General features: G+C 42.0%; 1 protein-coding gene across 1 annotated transcript in view; it reads left to right on the top strand.

Moving 5' to 3' along the window:
• Positions 1–22,446, top strand: part of C3H2orf80 (chromosome 3 C2orf80 homolog) — a 52,320-nt gene that overhangs the window by 21,837 nt on the left and 8,037 nt on the right. The window contains exons 4-8 of the mRNA XM_047721295.1: positions 9,453–9,583; positions 11,533–11,614; positions 14,044–14,126; positions 15,665–15,752; positions 16,396–16,467. Of these exons, the coding sequence (XP_047577251.1) occupies positions 9,543–9,583; positions 11,533–11,614; positions 14,044–14,126; positions 15,665–15,752; positions 16,396–16,467 (366 nt within the window). The 5' untranslated portion in view covers positions 9,453–9,542. The remainder of the gene's footprint in view (positions 1–9,452; positions 9,584–11,532; positions 11,615–14,043; positions 14,127–15,664; positions 15,753–16,395; positions 16,468–22,446) is intronic.

Here is a 22,446-nt window from a genome sequence, read left to right as displayed (position 1 = left end):
ATTAAGGAGGGCACTTGATGGAAGGAGAACTGGGTGTTATATGCAACTGATGATGATGAATCACTAAATTCTACCCCTGAGCTAATAATACACTATATGTGAACTAAATTTAAATAAAAAGTTTTAAAAAATGATTAAGTTAACTACTTTGACTATCCTCCCCAAATCTCATTTACTTCCTACACAGACCTTCTCTATAAAAACGGGATCTCAGAGAGAATATCTAAATCACGTACCTGTAGCAAATTCACACAAATCCAGGATTTCCTGAGGATATTCACCCAGGATCCTGGCATCTAATTACTTCAGGAATGGAAGAGACTCCCAGAAGGAATTCATACGACAGACCAAGTAAAAATCCTCAAGCTAAGTTTAAAGATTCTGCAGAACCATCCCAAAGGAGAGGGGTCATCTGTGAATATATACACGTATAATCCCAGGGAGTTCTTGGATCGCTCTCAAACACAGGGATTTTTAACAAAGTCTTGAAGAAGGCTGTTTGAAACATGAACCTACCAACAAAATAAAAATCCTCACAGTCGGAGTCACCAAGAGCAGCAGACAGTAATGCATGATAAGCCGTTAGGAGGAATGAACCTGGGCATGTGTGGGTTGGTCTCTCCATTCCTGAGAGGTGACTGCAGGATGGGTCCCACCCATGAAAGGGGGTTGAGACTACCACTCAGTCCTGAGAGACTGAGAGTGACCTGAGTCTCAAGTCACACCGATTGAGGGAAGTGAAGGTGAAATGTTGGCAGTGACCAGGGAAACAGGAGACTACGGATGTGGTCGAATAAAACTACCCCAAAGGAACTTTCTGAGCTTTGGGGGAGGGGTTCGTGGGAAACTAGGGTTTCCTCAACTCTAGCAAAGAACCAGTCTATGAACACTGCTCATTATTACAACTGAAAGTCTATTACAAACTCTGAGTCAGCCTAATGGGACTGATGAAACCCGGGCTACTTTTAAAAACCAAGTCCAGGGGCACCTGGGAGCCTCAGTCCATTAAGTGTCTGCCTTCAGCTCAGGTTAGGATCCCGAGGTCTTGGGATCCAGTCCCAAGACAGGCTCTCTGCTCAGCGGGGAGTCTGCTTCTCCCTCTGTCTCTCCCTGCTGCTCTCCCCTCGTTCTCTCTCTCTCTCTCTCTCTCATCTCCAGAAGTCCTACTCCATTTCTGAAATCTCCTATCTGGTCCATGTACAGCTGACAGTTAAAAACAAGGTCCTGAGCAGGAAGGGGGAGGAAACTGACAGGACAGGTAACAGGGGGATCTGACGTAAGAAGGAAAATCGAAAGGGTTTCTGTCGGGCTCCATAATTACGAGATGAATCTCACTAACTTTCCCATGGAGCCAGTGAAGGGTTCCATCTCCAAATATTCATGAGCTCGGTGATTCCCAGCTACTGGGGAAACAAGGAGCTAGTGACAGAAGGGAGGAGGAGGTGAGATGTGTTCTTTGACAGAAGCAGCTTCTGTACTATTTTCTGATTTTATGTGGGGAGAGTAGTACAAATCTTCTTACTTCAATGTTGCAAATATCTAAGGAAGGTGGGAAATAGTTCAGTCTACCAAAACACATTAACTTTTTTTTTCCCAATGCTTACAGTAAGTTCTTGAAAGTCAGAATCTCCTTTTATTTATTTTCTATTTTATTTTTTAAAGATTTTATTTATTAGAGAGTGGGAGAGCAGCAGGCAGGGGAGCAGCAGGTAGGGGGGGAGCAGCAGGCTCCCCACTGAGCAAGGAGCTTGATTAGGGGCTCGAACCCAGGACCTTGGGATCATGACCTGAGCCGAAGGCAGATACTTAACCTACTGAGCCACCCAGGCATCCTTCTCCTTTTATTTTTAAAGTAAAACATTTTCTAAGATAAGAAAGCAAGTGTAAATTGAGGCATGATTTTTATTCCTTCTTATCAGAATAGTAGATTAATTTCTAAGTTCTTTGTTGTTTTAAGAAAAACTATTACAAAGGCACTATTTTGTGATGATTTATCTCCTTGGGTTTGAAATAAGAGCTCTGGGTGAGCCCAATCCCCACCATGCTTCCAAAACATGATTTGGAAAAAAAATTAAGGTTTCAACATTACCTATCACTTATTCACTGTTTGTTACTTGAAGGCAGGGTCCTTATCCTATTGGGTTCTGTATCCTTTATGAGGGCGGTCACAGAGTAGAACATTTCCATCTTTAGAGGCTTGTACTGTAATAAGAAAAATGTCAAAATGGGTTTATAAAAACAGTAGTATATTTTAAATGTTGAAATTTAATACCATGAATACTTGAATCAAAATGTAATAAAAATGTGATGTTCACAAGCTAATGATAGGAGAAAAGGTATAGATCCATGATGATCTAGAAATAAGATACCTGTTTAAAGTTGACAGATAAGGATTGTGTTTCTGTTGCATGCAGCCAAATGTCCTATATGATGTCCCCTGCTGCTAAGTATAAAATGGCCCCAAGGCAAGATGGACGGCAGCTTGTACCCACCGAGTAATATCACTGCTACACTCAAAAGCAGCTGTCAAGGTGAAGGGGATCGGAATACGGCACCCCAAAATATACAACTTCGGCATAAGGGTTATTTTGATGTAAAGGCCATTGAGATAAATCAGACACAAGAAGAATTCGCTGCCCTCCATCTGCCTAAAGATAGGACATAAATTTCCCATCTGAAGGTGCCCTTCTCTCCCATACCAGGAAGAAGAGAACAACTGTTATTACCCAAGACGGAGATAACACCAAGATGTGTCTGCACAAACAAACTTGACTAAATAACCATTATCCACCATTATTTTCCCCCATATGTTTCCTACTCGCTTTCCTATAATTTATTATCCCTGGAAGCCCAAACATGCTTCCCTTTGTCCGGTTACTTCTCCGCAATTTATTACCCTTTGTTGAAATTGTATATAAGCCCCTGAGTAATCATTTTGGGTTTTCACTTTCCTGTGAAGCCTCCATGCACATAAAAATATTAACATCAATTAAAATTGCTATGCCTTTTCCCGTATTAATCTGCCTTTTGTCAGTTTAAATCACAGGCCTCAGGTACATAACCTAAGAGGATAGAAGAAAAGGATTCCATCCCTACAAACATCTGCATCAAAGCTACTGATGCCTAATGGCCAAGTGCTGATGTCTGAAATTAAGGCTGCCTCCAGTTTCGCTCTCATGCTGATATTACTTCCATCCTGGCGGAAGCTGTGGTAGCATTGCTGCTGCCAACTTGTGCTCCCAGTGTCCCATGATGATCACAAAAGAAAATGATGCTTTTCATTTTCATTCACTCTTCTAATGTAGTCCCTTCTGTTAAGGATTCTGGCATGAATTTGGGGCTAGATTTAGGAAAGTATATCCCTTAGGATGTATTTTGCTAAAATTACTCTTAATCTCTAAGCACAACTGGTTTTAAAAATAAGAATTATTTTAAAAATAAGAACTTCAAGACATAAAAACCCATAGCCAGAAGTTCTTTGGCTCTGCCTTCATCCATTACTAGCTTCATCTTCAGACTGGTAATAAGTGGATTGTCATAGTGTTGGGCGTCGTATCTAGCGTGACCCTGACCAAGGGGGGAAAGTGGTCCACCTCTTCCTTGTGTCTTTTTGGGGAAGTGAAGATAACTTTTCCTCAAACTAAAGGTTATTATAATAGCAATAATGGAACAAACCCTAGGCTATTCTTCTGTCTTGCCCATATCAGTAATTCTCAGTCTCATCTGCATATTGGAACCCCTGGAGAAATTTGAAGAATACGGTTGCCTGAGTCTTATCCTAGAGATTCTGAGTTAATTGATCTGGGGAGTTTTAAAAGCTCCTCAGTGAGTCTAAGGTACAGCCGATGTTGAGAACCCGTGATCCCCCTGACTTGCCTAGATATGCTCAGACATGTCTAAATCCTAAGGCGAGTAAAGTCAGTCTCTTATGTTCACAGGGAAGATTATTAAAGCTCTTTTTTTTTAATGTGAAAACTCTGTGCTCACATATGCTGGCTTACTGTACATTATTTATACGCACATGATGGTTTCTCCTCTCCCCCTGCCAAGTGCAAATGCTAAAAACACTGCCATCTTGTAAACCCCTGCTGACAATGCCCTCACCCCCTTGTTCAACCAATAAGGGCAAGAACATGGCTACAAACGAGAGAGCAGAGATTTTATCTGCTAAATGTGTTCAGAGTTCACATTATATTCAGGACAACAAAAATTTCCCCATGTCAGATAATATTTAGTGAATGCATAATAGGTGCAAAGCATTTCTATGCATCTCATTTGGGGAACACAAGAATAGAAAACATAATGTTTGCACTTTAGAAGCTTACCATCTAAATGAGGAGATTCAGTATAAACCCACTAAGAGGATACTTTCAAAGAACAAAAGATGAATATATACAATCGAATAAGATGCAAAAACTGTACTAGTAATAACAACCATTCTGTAAAGGACTTATGGTGTTCCATGCCAAATAGATACATGACATTTCTAATGTTTGGAAACCAATGAGGTAGATTTTCATTGCACTTTACAGAAAAGGGAAATAAAGTACAGAAATTGAGAACTTAACCAAAATCACATAGTTGTCACTCCATTGTCTTACTAGTAGTAGACTAGTAATGCTACTACTATGTAGTAATGTTACTTTTCAGTGTAAATGCAAGATTTGATGAAGATGAAAAATTCATATCTACATTCCGTGGAAATGTTCCACAATGTCAAACCAGTATATTATATGGAAATATCCTGAATATTATAAGAATCTTAGGAAGTTTAAAGTATTTAAAAATACATCATCAAGTCTGGGGAAGGGGTGCCTGGGCGGCTCAGTCAATTGAGCATCTGACTCTTGATCTCAGCTTGGGTCTCTATCTCAGGGTTGTGGGTTCAGGTCCCACGATGGGCTCCATGTGAAGCATGGAGTCTACTTAAAAACAAACAAACAAACAGACAAACAAAAACATCTGGCAAAGATGCATTGACTGAGGAGTCAGACTTGATAAAGTGGATTTTTTCCCTCAAATTACTCCCCTTTTCATCCTTTGGTTTCCTTATGTATAAAACATGGATGTTATGTTCACATCTGCCTCCGGGATATGCTGTGAGAACTGAGAATTTCTCGCTGTGGCATAAAAGTACTTTTGGCTGTTGTGTTGTTTTGTGTCTATTTAACATCTTGACCATCAGTATAAGAAGAGGTGGGTTTTCTCCCAAGGCTAAAGCAGCTGAGGTAAAGGGCTCCTCACTTTCTTGGCATCTTCAAAGGCTGGACAAGTTCTTTATGGGGGAAGCAGGAAGAGGCAGCATGGTCACAGCCTGGGGGTCACACTCCACGTCCTGGTGGCTGCTGTGGCTTTGGGGCAGGGTAGGCACACTGTTAACATTTCCTTCACCAATGTTGGGTCTTGGCAACCAGCAGCCCCTGCTGATCCATTGAGCTCCTGACTCTCCCTGGGTCTCCAAGGACTGAAGCTGGGGAGGAGAGCACTGGAGTTAATAAGTCTTGGCTGAGTCAGACCAGCTGCAGCAGCTTCAGCTGGGGTGGGAGGGAGATGAGGAAGGGAGGCAGGGGTGAACAGGCCTGGGAAGGTCAAGGCTAAAGTTCTCCAGGGTTGTCCCTTGGGCAAGGAGCATCTCAGGGGCCCAGGAAATTGTGGCAAACATCAGAGAGCCAGCATCACTAATAGGGAGCCACTAAACTGAAAAACAACTTCCATTTATTTTAACATTTTATTCATATTTAAAAATAATTGTAAAGAACCACACTCAAGTAAAGACTGAATTATCTTTCTAATCTCTCAATAGAAAATAATATTAAAAAATCTTGGTCATATTAAGAAGTCATCAAAAAGTATGTAAGAAAAAGAATTTTAGGCTATTTCAGTTAATAATAAAGATAATACCGTGATTTTTCCCCTGTGTTTTTAATGTGTGGTATTTGCCAGCTCTTTGTGATTGATGGTTCTAAAAAACATTCAGTTCTGTATTCACAATTCTGCATCTTTTTGCATAAAATTCAAATGGCATAAATGTTAGTCTCGCAAAACCTGGAAACATCTGGATATAATATCATTTCAATGTGGAGGGAACAACTAGTCTATAAAAACCCAAATCTTGAGTTTTTACTGTCACCCCTGGAACACCTGAGAGACCAAAAGCCTTGGTCAGGGGAAAGGAGTAGAAGTGATGCAGAGGCCCAGACGTCCATGAACCGGGATAAACTCTGCTCTGTCCGGGGGCGTGGAGTTCACGCACGGACAGGTCACGGCGAGTTTCTGTCTTCTAAGAGCGGTGGGAAACCATGAGCAAGATTTAAGCAGGGGAGAGATTTAGGACGAGGAGGCAAGTGTGTGAGCAGGGAGACCACTTAGCAGGGGGGAAATGGTGATGCCGTGCGCCAAAGTAATGGTTCTTCAGGACGCGCATGCTCTGGGTGAGCAGGTAGAATCATCCGGAGTGCTTCCGGGCATCCTAAGTGTGCAAGGAGCCACAGGTACCCTGGCTTCCCCAGCAATCCCTGCTCAATCAGTTGACTCCAAGTGCTATTAAAAAAAACCCTGGGGGAGGGGGACTTCTCGCATCCTCTCAGCTTTCTGATTAATCATTTAGGTGGGAAACCAAAGCCTACTCAGGTAAAAAGATACGTGAACTCCAGGTCAGGATCACAATCCTGCCCTAAATATATGACATTCTTTCCCCTGCAGGACGGCAGGGGAGAGAGGGCTGGGTAAAAACAATTTTCATTCAGTCACTGTTTCCTAGCAACCAAAAAAAAAAAAGAAGAAGAAGAAGAAGCCTGTGCTTTCCTGATGTCTGGCGAGCACCAGCCCAGGCCCATGACATTAGGTGTTCCAGCACGCCTCCAGAAGCAGGGAGAGAAGAAAAGCTCTGGAATCAATCTCCGGTTGGTGAGAGATTCTGAAAGGGGAATTTGTTAAAAGCTGGGCACCTAATAGAGCACCATCTGAGAGTCCTGTATCATAGAGGTAGGGGTGCAGAGAGGGGATCTGCGTGGGGTGTGCAGGTAATTCAGGGCATGATATGCTTAGAGAGCAAGGCTGTGACTTCTGGAAGGTTGGTTTCTATGAAACTGCTAATGCCTGAGATAGCTGACATCTTTCCATTAGCTCTTTTGTGTGTATTTCCAGCCGGAGTCTTGTTTTTTTTGTTAAAGCTCTAGAGACAGAAAAGAAGAGGGACTGGCTGAATTCACATTTAAACTAAATCGTCTGTGCAAATGGCCCCCTTTCAACCAGGCAGAGCTCCTCAGTGCATGTAAGTCACTGAACTCTACTGCGAGAAGGGACCTCTCCAATCATGCAATGACTGTTTTACAGAAGAGAAAACACAAAACCACAGAGAGACAAATTCACTTATCCAAGGTGACCCAGCTGGTGGATAGGCTTACTGGGTCTTTGGGCCTCCTGAGGGTAGGACATGATCATATTTTTAAGATTTCCACCTTTGTTATATTATGCTACATTGAATGGTGGTCAGGGAGGGTGGTCTAAGAGGAAGCTGTCACGGTGGCCAAGAGATGCATATTTTATTCTTTGCAAGTCTGAAAATCAAAGGGTTGCCTCAGAATCACGAACAAGCATGGGTTAAAGCAAATTCTAAGTTTTTTGCTTTTTAAAAAGGCATCAAAGTTAAGGGAGCCAAACCACCCCCTTATTAAGGAATTGAGAGAAGACAAATGTTCTACCAACAACTGCTTTTCTAACTTAGTAAAGTAGAAGAATCACAGTGCTAGCCTTTAGGAAGTTTCAAGTGCTAGGGTGTTCTTGACGACATGAGCCACGCTCATCATTTTTTAGACAACAACCGAAACTGGGATGCAGAAGAGCCAAGAGACGTGGCCACAGCCACACCAGTCAGTCGGTGGTGGAGTGGACACCACATCTCAGCATCTGGCCTCCCCAGTCCAGTGCTTTTTCTTCGAGGTTATGAGGTCCCCTCTGTGGCTTGTAGTATTCTCTCCCAGTGGACTCTCCCATAGAGAGCTATATTACCAGCTTTGTAGTTCATGCATTTCCCATGGAATGCCCTTACTTTGCACACCCCCATCTTCATCTTTTCCACATCCCATCCAAGACTGAAGCAGATGTAGCAGCAGCACAAATGGTCCAAAATAATATAATGAGTCTGGTGAAGAATTCACTTAAATTAATGACACCCTGTTTTCTCTCTGCTTACTGTTGGTGAATTGAATCATGTAAAGCTTAGTGTTTATAGACTGCAATTTTTTTCAAAAGTTTCTGAAGTTTTATTTATCCCAACCATATTTACAGCAGTGATTTAAAAACACATGCACAATTTCAAAAGTACAGGAGGTAATATAATGAACATCTGTGGATTTATGTTCCCAGAGTCAACAAATTTTAATTGTTTTATATTTGTGTATTAGGGCTCTTCAGAGAAACAGCAAATATATGTATATATGTGTATACATGCTCAGAGAGAGATTTAGTTTAAGGAATTGACTCACAAGATTGCAGTGCCTTGGCCTGTCCAAAAACTGGAAGGGGTAAGCTGGCAGGCTGGAGACTCAGGATGAGGTGCGCCTGGCAGAACTCCTTCTTGCTTGGGAAAAGTCGATCTTTCTTCTATTCAAGCCTTCAAGTGATTGGATGAAGCCCACCCACATAAAAGGGGTGAAATGCCCTATTCAAAGTTCACTGATTTAAATGTCAATCTCATCCAAAAAACACCTTCACAGAAACACCCGGCATAATTTTTGACCAAATCTTTGGGCACAGTGGCCTAGCCAAGTTGACATATAAAATCAACCATCACAATTTGCTTTTGATCTTGTTTCAGGAAGAAAACATTGCAGACATAGTTGATAACCTACTTATACCCTTACTGGGCACCCTTTTGAAAAGCAATGATTTTTTTTTTCACAAACTACTTTTTGTGACTTCAAACCCCTTTTGACCCCATTATCTAAATTCCAATTTCTGGTTCGATGTGGAGGTAGGAATTGAAGACAAGGCTTCGTATTTTCCATGGTGACATGTTCTTTTCAGAACCTTCTGGCCCCAGGAAGTTGTACATGGGTTCTACCGAAAATCCCATTATGAGCCCTTGTGCCAAGGTAGATTCACTGGGAGTCACTGTTGAGTGCACACAGAACTCACATACTCAGATCACAGCATATTTGGATGCTTCCGTCCTAATAGTCTCGCTTACATGAGCCATGACTCTTTGACTTGCTAGTTGATTGCAAGTTGGGAAACTTGGAAAGGATAAGGGGTGTCAGACAAACTCAAGGTACAGTGCACTACCTTCCCACCCCTCCCCCAGCTGGTTTAATTCTCACCTGGTCTCACCTGCTGGATAAGAGGTCTGAGCTCTGCACGCTCCCGGATCCCTTCCAGAGCCTAGGACTCCATGACTGGTATTTGGAGTGATAGCATCCCTAACTCAAATTCTCTCTGATTTGCTGCTGTAGCTTATAGGCTCAGAGAGGCTAGGTCTTCCCTGAGGATATCAAGTGCAGGGTAAGCTACAGAAACCTGCTCAGCTGGACAAGACTTTAATCATGGAGAGAAAGCTCCTAAAGAAGGAAATTAAAAAGCTCCTGTAAGTATGACTGAGAATAAACTTTTGTTTATTACACTTGGCCTTTGGTGGGTTTCAAGTCATAGATGGTCTGGATATTGGCCAGAGATGGGGGTGGGTCAAAATCTGAGGAAGAATCTATTCCTGTGCTGTAGGAGAAAGCCAGAGGATGTAGCCTCTGCCTCCTGCCTGCGAGGCCTCACATGTGGAGCAAAGAGGATGCTGACTCTCTTGGGAGGATGTTTCTGCCAGGAGGATGCATTCTCTCATGCATATCGGAGGCATCCCCATTCTAGAGCCGAACAGCTGAGCTCCCAGCCCAGGCTGCCTGTACCAGTCAGGATATGCCTTTAAAAGGGCCCTGCTGGTAAAAAGATACAGCAGAGATTTCTGCAAAACGTACCCAGGGGCCCAGCATTTCAACTGCAGCCTCTCCCTCTATTATTGTCAGTCTTACCGACTACATAATTCGTCTCCTTTTTCTTGACATCTGAAATTTTAAAAAAAATAAAAAAAGAGATGTCAAGTTTTCCCCTGGAAAAAATTTTTTTCTCCTGTGGGAGCTTTCTTTTTTTTTTTTTTTTAAAGATTTTATTTATTTATTTAATAGACAGAGATTACAAGTAGGCAGAGAGGCAGGCAGGGAGAGAGGAGGAAGCAGGCTCCCCACTGAGCAGAGAGCCCAATGTGGGGCCCGATCCCAGGACCCTGAGATCATGACCTGAGCCGAAGGCAGAGGCCTTAACCCACTGAGCCACCCAGGTGCCCGTGTGGTAGCTTTTCTGTGACTTGGTACTTTTTTAAGAGGTTGGTGAAAATCACAGAGCACATAAAAAGCAGGGGAAAGACTATTTCTTATACATTACCTGCACAACAATAATGTCCTTTTTATCAAAGACCTTCTCACAGTTCCCATCAAATGTACTTTCTCTGCCTACTATGATAATTATTTTTTACTAAGTCCTTAAGAAATGCTGGAATAAAACATGTGTGACTTTACACATATTTACATGTATGTGTTTGGAGGCTGATATAATAGTTTTAAAAAATGTTATCAGAAAATGTCAATTCCTCCACATAGAATTGGAATTATTTTATATCCAAAGAATACATTTAAGCTACTTTAAATAGTGTATCTTGGGATTAGAAAGCAAAACCTGAGAATTTTTATTGATTTTAGTTTAATGACTCAGAAGAGCTTTTGGGAAACAGATACACACTGACTCCCCCAGCCCCCAGCCCCTCCACCCTGGCAATGGCTTGCCCAAAGTGCATGGTAAAGACCTAGAAAACAGAACCGGCCTTTTGTCCAAGGGTTGATCTGTGCAGATGGACCCTGGGGACCCAGAATCCTTTTTTCTTCATCGGATCCCTCTTCCTCTTCCTGACTTCCCCCTGGGGTAGCCCCCTGTCTATTCTCTTGCCCGGGCCGCTAGGAAAGGATTCCACAGGACACACTAAAGTGGACTCCCTGGTATGGTTTTATGCATAACTCCTCCTCAGGGGAATTTGCATTCTAATGGGGGGAAAAGGCCTTAGGGTAAGAAAATACATCCGTACAGAACATCATATAGCTGGAATTTTTCAACTTTGGTCATTCTGCCTAAGTTTAACATGGGCAGCAAAGGAATCTTTGTTTTAAACAGTGGGTCTCGATCCTTTTGTTTTTTTGCAAAATCTTTTCTGAGTGTGGGACGTGTCATGCCCCCTCTGCTTTCCTACCAATTCTGTACCGATCACGTGAGTATTTATTTTTAGATAAACATGATTGAAGTTCATAGTGGTTAAATGTTTTAAACCTATACATTGCAGGATTGCTATTTAAATAAAAATGAGTATCAGTTAAGCTACCAGAACCACCAGTGACTTTGTATTTTGGTGGAGGAGGGAGGGACTGGGAAGAAGACTCTTCTGCAAATGGAGATCCCCTCTCATTCCCAATGGTTCAATGCTGCTCTCTTGCTTTTAAGGGGAGATTATATTGGCATCAGACTTCGGGAAAATGAATTTGACCCAAAAGGAAGAAGGCAACTCACCTTTCTAGATGATATGGTAAAGAAAGGCATGCCAATGCAAGTCACATTTGTGTTCTTTGTGTTCAGGGGACGGAACAAGGATCTGATGTAGATCATGAACAAGGCTAATCTCGATCCTCCCAGAATGTCTCTTCTTCATCTTCTCATCCTAGAGCCCTCCACATAGTCTTCTCAACTCATTACACTGAAAACAAAAGGAATGAGAAAATAAAAGTCATGAGACTTCTGCTATTTGCTCTTTCTTAGAGTGCAAGGTTAAATGTTAGATACATGATGTTAAAAATGTTTTGACAAAATGACTTCTGTAGTTCTCTACTAAATAAATGTTTTCTTTTGTTTTTTACCATTTGTATTCATGGAGAAAACCACAGAATTGAATAATCTTAAAATCCCTCATCATTATTCACGTTGAAACTCAGATTCATGTTAGGTAATGAAAGTTCACTTTACAGACATTAAGGAAGAAATGTAAAGATCTAATTCAAAAGAAATTAGGAAATCCTCAGCTTTTTTATGTTTACCTGTTTACTCCTCTTGCACTAAGGAGGGCTCACTCCCTGCCCCTCCCCCTCTCCCTGTCCGACCTCCCTGGAGCTCAGCCTTGGGAGTTCAGCCTTGGGATTCTCAAGTGCTTCCCCCTGCACATGTTAAATGGAGAAACTAAATCAATTAAATACGTGCTTCTCAAGCTTTAATGAGGTCTTATTTGATTTGGGAGGTATGGGTGGGGCTGGAATTTGCACTTGCGATGAGCAAACAGGTGATGGCAAGGCTGCTGGTCCAGGATCCAACCTTTGGATTAAGTTTCAACCACTGACCACAGTTCTTTTTGTTGTTGTTCACACTCTAGTTTGGTTTAGTCATTGAAAGAAATAAGTAGGGGGGCGCCTGGGTGGCTCAGTGGGTTAAGCCGCTGCCTTCGGCTCAGGTCATGATCTCGGAGTCCTGGGATCGAGCCCCGCATCGGGCTCTCTGCTCAGCAGGGAGCCTGCTTCCTCCTCTCTCTCTGCCTGCCTCTCTGCCTGCTTGTGATCTCTCTCTCTGTCAAATAAATAAATAAAATCTTAAAAAAAAAAAAAAGAAAGAAATAAGTACAGTTGACCCTTGAAAACATGGATTTGGACTGTATGGGTCCACTTATATGTGGAATTTTTTTTTATAAATACAGTACAGTACTGTAAATGTATTTTCTCTTATTATTTTCTTAATAATGGTTTCTTTTCTCTAGCTTACTTTATTTTAAGAATGCAATATATAATATAGATATAACATATACATTATGTATTAATCGACAGTTTATGTTATGGGTAAGGCTCCTAGGGAACAGCAGGCTGTTAGTAGTTAAGTTTTGGGAGAGTCAAAAGTTATAAAAGGATTTTAGGTTGCAGGCGTCGGTGCTTCTAGCCCCTGGGTGTTGAAGGTTCAACTGTACATTGTACAGAAAATGTTAGCACCTTAGAACCCTTCTAAAACCTCCAAGACAAAACTAACCTTCCCTTTTCTGGAGGTGGGCATAGAGAGGAGAGAAGGGATTTTGACAAGGACAAGGTAAATATGCTTAGAACTTACCAGAAAGATGGTCAGTAGGATAGGAATGAACATTCGAATTGGTCCTCAGCTTTTACTGTATACAAAACTCTCGGCAAGCTACTCATTTGGGTCTACCTCCAGTCCTTTACTCACGCTGGCCTCTCCACCCAGGACGTCCTTCTCCATCTATAGAAATTCTCCTCGTCCTGTCCTCCAAGCCTCAGCTCCACGAGGAGCTCCCCTCAAAAGCCTCCTAATCTCCCCCTGACTCCCCTGTGCTCCTGGAAGCACATTCCTGACGTTCTGCTCACAGAATTGAAAATCATTCTCTGTGGCCCTCTTCCCTCACCTTCATTTTTGAGGCCCTGAGAACGTCAGTTTCTTATCCAAGGTTATACTGTGAGTTGTTGGCAATATCTAGATTTGAATCTAGATTCCCTGACACCTAGGGTGTTTTTTTTTTTAAGATTTTATTTATTTGAGAGAGAGGGAGAGAATGAATGGGGGGAGGGGACAAAGTGAGAAGGAGAACTAGACTCCCCACTGAGCAGGGAGAAAGACATAGGGCTCCATCCCAGGACCCTGGGATCATGACCTGACCCAAGGGCAGACGCTTAACCTACTGAGCCACCCACGTACTGCCCCGATTCCTAGTTTCTTTCCAAGAATCCATCCTTTCTTTTCCTGTCACCATGAACCAAAAATTTTAAAATGGCCCTAGTGAGAGGAAAACGTAATGACTGAAGATCTCTCAATAATCTGAGTGTTGGGTTACTGGACATAGTGGATGATCCTCACACTGTGGACATGACAAAAGAGTAGACTAGGCTTAGCAATGCCATTGTCATTGGGTCCAGGGGGTGCTCCAGCCTACGTCTAAGCCCCTCCCCTTCTGTCTCTGCTTCCTGCTTCCAGGCACACTATGATTTGGCCATCAATGTCGCTTTGCAATGGCTGGATCACTCAGAAGACTTAACTTGGCTCGAGTGGGAAAAAGTGTGAGTTGAAATGGGGTTTTTTTTTTCTTCTTCTTCTTTTTCCTAATGTATGACTATGAGTAGCAATAGAGAAAGCTTCTGTCTGGCATCTTGCACCAGAGGCACTCTGATTTGAAAACACTGCAGGGTGAGTATCCCTCGCCAGTGAGGCACCTGAAGAAACCTCACAGCTGTCAACATAGACGTGTTTACAGAGTTTGTGTCTCTGCCAATTGGTTTCTGTCCAATGATCTTTCTCACACATAATGTTGTATCTTAAATATGTAAGTGCTTTATTGTGCGTGTGCCATGATTTTTTAAAATTGTCAAAGGCTGCAGTGGTTTTCAAAGGACTATCAAACACAATTTCTTAAACATTCAACTAGAAATATCCCTGAGCTGAGCTATTTGACCTACAACTGTTTGAATCCTTTCCGGGATTATCTGCTGGGCAGACTCACTCAGTTGGTAATGAGGCCAGGATTTAATAGCTTCATCTCAGAGGCCAGTTCCTTCTTCTGTTCCATCTCCTTAGAACACATACTTTGTCCTGGATAGCGGTATCAATTAAGGTTTAGTTGTAATAAGCAGAAAATCCAGCTTGAACAGACTTAAACACACCCCCAAATTGGAGGGGAGTAGGGATTTATTAACTTTATTTGCAAAGTCCAGGGGTAGGTCTACGTTAGGCATGGCTTGATTCAAAAGTCAAATAATGTCATCAGGATTTATTTCTGGACTATTTCCTCTGTGTGGATTTTTTTTTTTTTTTTTTTTTTTTTTTTTTTTTTTTTTTTTTGAGAGAGAGCATGCATGAATGGGGTGAGAGGGGCAGAGGGGGAGCGAGAGAGAATCCCAAGCTCCACACTCAGCACAGAGCCTGATGCAGGGCTCAGTCTCAGGACTTTATCTCAGGACCCTGAGATCCTGACCTGAGCTAAAATCAGGAGTCAGATGCTTAACCAACTGAGCCACACAATGATGGACATTATTCTTAATTTTAGCCCATTTTATCACAATATTCAGTCCATAGGAGAATAGACTAAGAAAAAAAAAAATTGCAGAATTGTGTCTTCATTGTGCCTGGGCCCTTAACTTGTCCAGAGGTGGAGCGTGGAGGGAATGGAGGACTCTGACTATTTAGTCCACTGTGTGTTTTCCACCCTTGGAATCTAGGGGTGTTCTTGGCTTCCCTTAGGAGCAGATGAGCTTACAATGCGTAAAGCAGCTCCCCCCAGCAGGAAGGGAGAGCTCTGCCACAAGAAGGGGAGGAGGATACAAGTTGGCAAAACCATGACTGTCCACCATAGTGGTCAGTGTTCCAGAGCTGTGAAAAGATGGATAGATGAAGGCAAATTCATCCCCATTGTTGGAAGATTCAGAATTCAAAGTATGTAGTTTACCGATGTCAGACTAAACACCTCAGGTTTGTAAACAAGTACATAACACACGGCCCATTGGAGATTAATGATGGGTTATTATTATTGTCATAAGCTTACCAGGTGTCAAAAAGAACAAAAGTAAACCTTCCGCTGTTATCTATTGATATTCCCCCTTAGGAAAATGCCATTTCATGACAGACCTGTATATCCAAACCGGAAAGAAAGAGAAGCAATGATTTTATCATCTTATGCTGGAATCCTAATGGTAAGGAAAAGAACACTATTTGAATATATGGAGATTTTATATTTATTATGTGCATTTTTATATTAATGCATATTTATTTTATTTTTCAACTGATCTTTCAAAATGCTTAGGATTTACTAATATTAAATGTTTCAGTTTTTAAGATATAATAAAAAGTCTTTGACTTCTATATGGTATTGTGAAAACATTTACTTAAAAGGCAAAAAATGGGTGCCTGGGTGGCTCAGTCATTAAGCATCTGCCTTCGGCTCAGGTCATGATCCCAGGGTCCTGGGATCAAACCCGGCATCAGGCTCTCTGCTAGGCAGGAAGCCTGCTTCTCCCTCTCCAACTCCCTCTGCTGTGTTCCCTCTCTCGCTGTGTCTCTCTCTGTCAAATAAATAAATAAAATCTTTAAAAAATAAAAATAAAATAAAAGGCAAAAAAACCAGAATGAAAGACATACATAATTAGATATAGAGACTCTGATTTATCCATTTGTTCACAAGTTATTTATTAATTCCCATGCTATCCAGGCATGATACTAGACATACCAGAGGTATAATTACTTCGTTTTGTAATGTAAAAAAAAAAACCATGATATGATAACGCATTTGTTGGTGCTATTGTTTTTGTTGTTGTTGTTGTTTGTTTGTTTTAACAGAACAGTATCCCGATTGAGGAAGTCTTTAAAATGTACGGAGCTGATTCTTCTACCAATTCTAGGGCTACAAAGGTAGGGGTGATCCAAGACTATCAATAAAAGGAATTTTTAGAGAAAATGTATTTTATAAATTTATAATGTATTTCTAACCTTTTCAACTACATGAAACAACAGTTTTTTAATCAAAATATGCAAAACCAGGCGTAGCCCTATCTCACTCGAAAAACAAATCTTTGTAAAAGGATTTCCCTACGTGAGGGCAGTGGTGGGAGTAACAACCATATTTTGCATGAGGCTGAGTAGAGACAGTAATTAGGGCACCAGGCTTAGAGTCTAGAATCTGCCTCTGTTTCTGGGGAACAGAATTTCTCACTTACACATTTTGTAATGTAGGTTTGGCAAGTCCAAGCGCTCCTCTTGCAAGATGTACTAGAACATTTAGCACTAGGACAAGACCTGCAAGGGTCAATCTCGTGACAAATTCTGTAGCTCGCTGCTGCCACCCTTCTCCTTCCCGTGACAGTCCCTTAAATCACAGCAGTAGAAGCAGCAACTATCAGAAGTCCAATGACATGAGTTCCACCGAGCCCTAGGTCCTTTTCCCTCTTTGAGTTTCCATATACTGATCTAAAAAAAACTTTTTTATTTAGTGTTTTGAATGATCTTTACAGCCAGCTCAGTTTTGCTATTTATGGACATACGCATATTAGGTAAACATTAAATACAGGCTGGTATTTAGAGGTGAACTTCCAATCAGTTTACCTTTAGGTACCTCTAGAAAAGGGAAGAGGAAAGCAGGGTAGAGCAGGAGTGGTGTGCAGGGAGGAAAGAGAGAGAATCCATACCCTCATACCCAGCCTTCCGCTCCCACTGTCACTTTCTATGTCCTACCACAACCTGGCAGGAAGGCCAGAGCAGGGGCAGGGCTATGACCACAGAAATGCCTGCCCCCCTGGTTCTTTTACCCGTAGACCATATAGTGACCAGTGGGGTCATATAAAATCAAGAGGTCACCAGGTCAAGGTTAAGAGTCAGGCATTTACAAGAAGTGTTGAAACTTTGAATCCAACTGTCTCATCACCTTAATCCTTATGCAAGCTGGCTCTCATGCTGAGACTCAAGGTCCCTAAACAGAGAGGACATCAGCACCTTTCCTCAGATCACCCTAGTTTCAACCTTATTCATGCATTCAATACAGTTATAGGTGCAGGGGATAGAATGGTGAGCAAGTCAGACAAGATAACTTTTCTAGTGGGTCTTCTATCTTATGCTGGAGCTGACATTCTGCCTTAGTTGAGATATAAGCCACCCCGGGCCCAGCGCTCCTCAGATACCAAGCTGTCCTTGGCTTTTAAAGAAAGCCCAGATCTTTTAGTTCCTTAGATAGCAAGCAAACCATAATGCTTCATTCCTGCTGTTTTTTTTCTGCAGCTTTCTCCCTTCCAGACTGCCCTCTTTCCACCTTCCCACTACCCTCCCCCACAACATATACACATAAATATTTCAGCCCAACCCCTTCTGGTTCAACATTGTGTTTTTCCACATCTTTTGGTGCCTGGGAATGACTAGGGCAGGCATCTGGCACTGACTGGTTGGCCTGAATTTACCTGGTCAAAGGGCAAATATGGAAAATCACATCCTGGTGGCGGGGCAGTGAGGTGGGTGGCCCTATGAACACTTCAAGTCTTGGTTGGGTTCTCAATCAAGAAGGTTTGCAAACATGGGTGTCCAAGTAGCTCAGGCCATGTAACCAAGTAGCCAAGTTCATTTTAAAGGGCCATTAGAGGAAGCCATGCTGTTTAGAGGTGGGCTGGCCAGTTTCTATCCATCCATCAGTCGTTCACTTATCCAGTAAAGAGACTTTATTCAGCACATTCCCTGTTTGGTTATGCACAGTCTCTATTCTCACATCACTGACCAAAACCAAAAAGCCCAGACATGCACACGGACTACATGATGACCAGCTCCAAAGGGAAGTAGATAATATGGTCATGGAGGGAGTTTTCCTTCAAATATCTGCATTTGTACATTGTTATAGGACATGACCATCAGCTCATTTACTGGTTTGTATCTGGAAGGCAGCATGGGGTAAGGGTTCAACATGAGGTTTCTGAAGGCGGGCTGCCTGGCTTCGAACCAACTCTGAGCAGGGGAATCCTGAGCAAGTCTTCTAAATTCCCCCACCCTTGATTTCATCATAAAAACAGGGACCAGAAAATGGGATTGTTGTGGGAAATGAGGTGAATTAATACCAGTATAGCGCTTCGTGGCTGGCACATGGTAACATCAAAACAGTAACTATAGTTAAAGTTCTGGTACTTGGGATTTGAATATCTGATTTCCTCTATATTCCCATAAATCAAGGTTTTTTTCAGCATTTCAGTCCAGATAATTCTTTGGTTTTGTGTGGGGGTGGAGCCAGGGGCTGTCCTGGGCTTTGAGGGATGTTTAGCAACATCACTGGCCTCTGCCCTTTAGATGCCAATAGCTTCCCCTGCAGTGTGACAACCAAAAACGTCTCTCAACTTTGCCAAATGTCCCTTAAGAAGCAAAATTACAGCTGATTGAGAACCACTGCCTTAAATAATTAAATTGCTCATCAAGTGTCCTTATATATCACCAACATAATATAAGCTCTGCCTTTAGACACCGAATTATCACAAAGGGTACGATACCATTTGAGCTACGAATGCAAGAGCCTAAGCATCATGTACCGTGTGGACCTCATGAGTCTTCAAGAATGCCAGCCCAGGCCTTTCTATTGAGGCAAATCATCTGCTCAATTTAGGGACCTCCTCCACATCTTAGACAAGAAATTAGTAGAACCTCTCAATGGAAATGTAGCCTTTCAAAGACTAAATTGTAAGAGCTATTTTAAAACAGTCTTTCAAAGTTTAAAATAATTTCAAAAAACTGTTTTAACCAGAAGATGAGGTTATTCAAAAGATGTTATTGACTAAGATTCTTCTCTAATTGCTGCATATATCTGAATGAACTTTGATTCCTTTGGAGAAAATGTCTCCTAAGCAACAGCTAAAATCCTCTCCAAGCAACAGCTTAAAGCCCTGCAGAATACTAATTAGATTATGGAGAAGTTCTGGCCACTAGAATTGGCTACACGATGTAATACATAATATGGGTTGTGCATAGGCTTGATGGATTTCAACGGGAGTATTTGCTGCCACCTGGTGACAGAAAGGCATCATGGGCCCAGTGTTGCTCTCTAACTGTATTACTCAAAGGTTCTACTCCTGATAGGGAGCTATTATTTGATGAGCCGTTTTTCTGCTCAGGACCCTGGACCTATAGAAAGAAAAAAAAAAAATCAACCAAGGGTCTCACACGAGAGACGGTGTTTACAATTCGCTTCAGATAAATATAAAATAGCCGAAGAAAAAGAGCATAAATCTGTCCTCCACACGGCAAGCGAGCAATAAAAATATTCTTCAGTCCATTTGTCAAAGAGGAAAAAGGGAAAGGGAAGCAGAGAGAGTAAAAACTAGTGTAGCCGAGAGAGGAGAAAGACAAAGGAGAAGTGGCTGGAGACCCTCAGAACGTCTACTCCTTCTCTCCTGCTGGAGCCACACCCCAAAGTCCGACTAGCCATCATTTAACTCCATCCCAACTCCAAGGGAGCCTCCTCAGAGGCAGACAGATTAATGTCCCGTCCCAGCTCCACCACTTGCTAGCTGTGTGGCCTTGGATAAGTTATTTAACTTGTCTGGTTCCCAATTTCCCTATGTGTAAATACGCATGATTACGCTTAGCAAACTGGACTGGGTCCTTCTGGTCATTCAGTGAGACCGCACGTGTCAGGTGCCTGATGCTGGCCTAGGGCGGGGAGCCTTCAACATCAGTGATATTATTTCCGAACCCACCCCCACGCCCGTCTCCCATCCACAGGAGTCCACTGACAGCAGCCGGGTCTCGCTGAAGCAGGCCCATTGTCCCCCCTCACACCCTCTACAGCCCTGGTCTCCAGGCACTTACTACAATAAGCTACCAAGTGTCTTCTCTTCTTGGAGGAGGCTGGCCGAGCCTGAAGGGTAGAGAAATGAGAAAGCATTTCCATGGTAAGGAGAGGGACCCATTAGGTTGAAACAAAAGTTCAGTATTGGCAGATCTTCATGATGGGAGATGGAAAACCATGCTTTCGAAGTCCATTCTGTCCCAACGAACACTTACAATATATGTTTAAAGTACAAAACCAAGCAAACAACAAATCCACCAAAGGGATGAAATGGACCAGTATCAATAGTCTGGGACCTCTCCGTGCCTCCTCTCCAACCTCTCCCCTTCCTTCTGCCTCACATTTATACTATCCGCAGTCACGGGTTTATCATTTCCTTGTCTTTTTTTCTAGCTTTACCACATATGCATGTCTCACCAACATACTGTTCAGTTTCGCATGTTCTTTGAACTTGAGACAAGTAATATAAGCGGCAATCTTTATAAATGAAGCAAACGTTTTACTCCATGGCTTTCTTTTGTCATTCAACACTACATTGCACAAATTCATCCTTGTGGTAAATATAGTTTATTTTGACTGTAGGTAGTGTTCCGCTGTAAGAGTACACCACAATGTCTTTATATATTCTTCCGTTTTAGACATCTGGATGATTTCTGCTGTATGTCTCTTCATGTCCAGTAAAAAAGAGTTTCTCTGTGGCCGAGGCGTGAAACTGCGCCATCATTACATCAGAGATGCCACGCCCGTGCCATCAGACACATGTGCATCATCTCCCATTCTACACAAAGCCAAACCGTTTTCCAAAATGGTCGTACCAATGTACACTTCTGCTTGCCATGAGCTTATCTGCCTGCTACCAACACCTGTTATTTTCAGGCTTCTTAAGTTTGTCAGTCTGTTAGGTGGCCACAGTCTTAATCACATTCCTCTGATTACCAATGCAAAACTATTTCTCTGTTTTTCTTCTGTGAAGTGCCTGCTAAAGTCTTCTGTCCATTTTTCTCGTTGTTGTTGAGTCTGTCGGTCTTTCTTTCTTTCTTTCTTCTCTTTTTCTTCTTCTTCTCCTTTTCCTTCTTTTTTTAATTTCCACAGAGCCTCAATTTTTTAAAAAGCTGCTACAGGATATAATCAATCAATTCCTAGATTTGCCAGTACTCTTCCTATTTGAAATTTGTCCTCTCTCTTCACAAACATTAACATGTTTAGAAAATATGATGTGGCACCATCCCAACCACATTTGAAAAACTTCTTGGACAGTACAAGCTATCTTTCCAGATCACATGCCCTGCTTTTGCTTTGGAAAATAGCATTGTCATGAGCATATGTTTAATTGCTTTGACATTGGTGGAAAATTTGAAATTCTCCACCTTCTGTCTCAGTGATACCAAATGACATTTTAATAAGTTACTGCTCAGGCTGAAAGGCAGATAAAAATTACTGGCTATGCTCTTCAAGTCTTGGGGTACCTGGGGGGCTCCATTGGTTAAGCATCTGCTTTCAGCTCAGGTCATGATCCCAGGGTCCTGGGATCAAGCCCCGCCTAAATTGGGCTCCTTGCTCAGCAAGGAGTCTGCTTCTTCCTCTCCTTCTATCCCTCTCCCCACTCATGCTCTCTCAAATGGAAAAAGAAATCTATACCTTCATCCCTCAATGATGTACCCAGGTCATTTCTTGTGCAAGTTCCTATATGACACATCCCCATCTTCTTCTCTCTCTCTTCCCACCTCCAGTTAGAAGAAATTTTTGTTGAATGGCTTTGGACATAATTTGGCACTTAATATGAATCAAGAAATAACAATTGTAATAATCTCTATTGACACAAACATGGTATTAGTAAGTAGCTTTAAAGTAAAAAAAGAATGTATGATCAACTCTAGGTTTAGGATTTTATTTTCATCCTCTTTTGAGAATAATATATCATATATACCACACAGGAAGCTATAGGAAGTTCTTCCATGAGCCATCAGATTATTAGGACTCACAGAATATTAGAGCTGGATGTGACTTTTGAAATCATCGGGTTCTATCTTCCCCAGGAGATAAGGAACCAGAGTGTCTGTAAATATAAAGCTTGAATCTCT

This window comes from Lutra lutra, chromosome 3 (assembly GCF_902655055.1).
Source record: "Lutra lutra chromosome 3, mLutLut1.2, whole genome shotgun sequence".
Taxonomy (NCBI): Eukaryota; Metazoa; Chordata; class Mammalia; order Carnivora; family Mustelidae; genus Lutra; species Lutra lutra.
The sequence above is the reverse complement of the archived record's forward strand: the minus strand, read 5'-3'. Positions and strand labels throughout refer to the sequence as shown.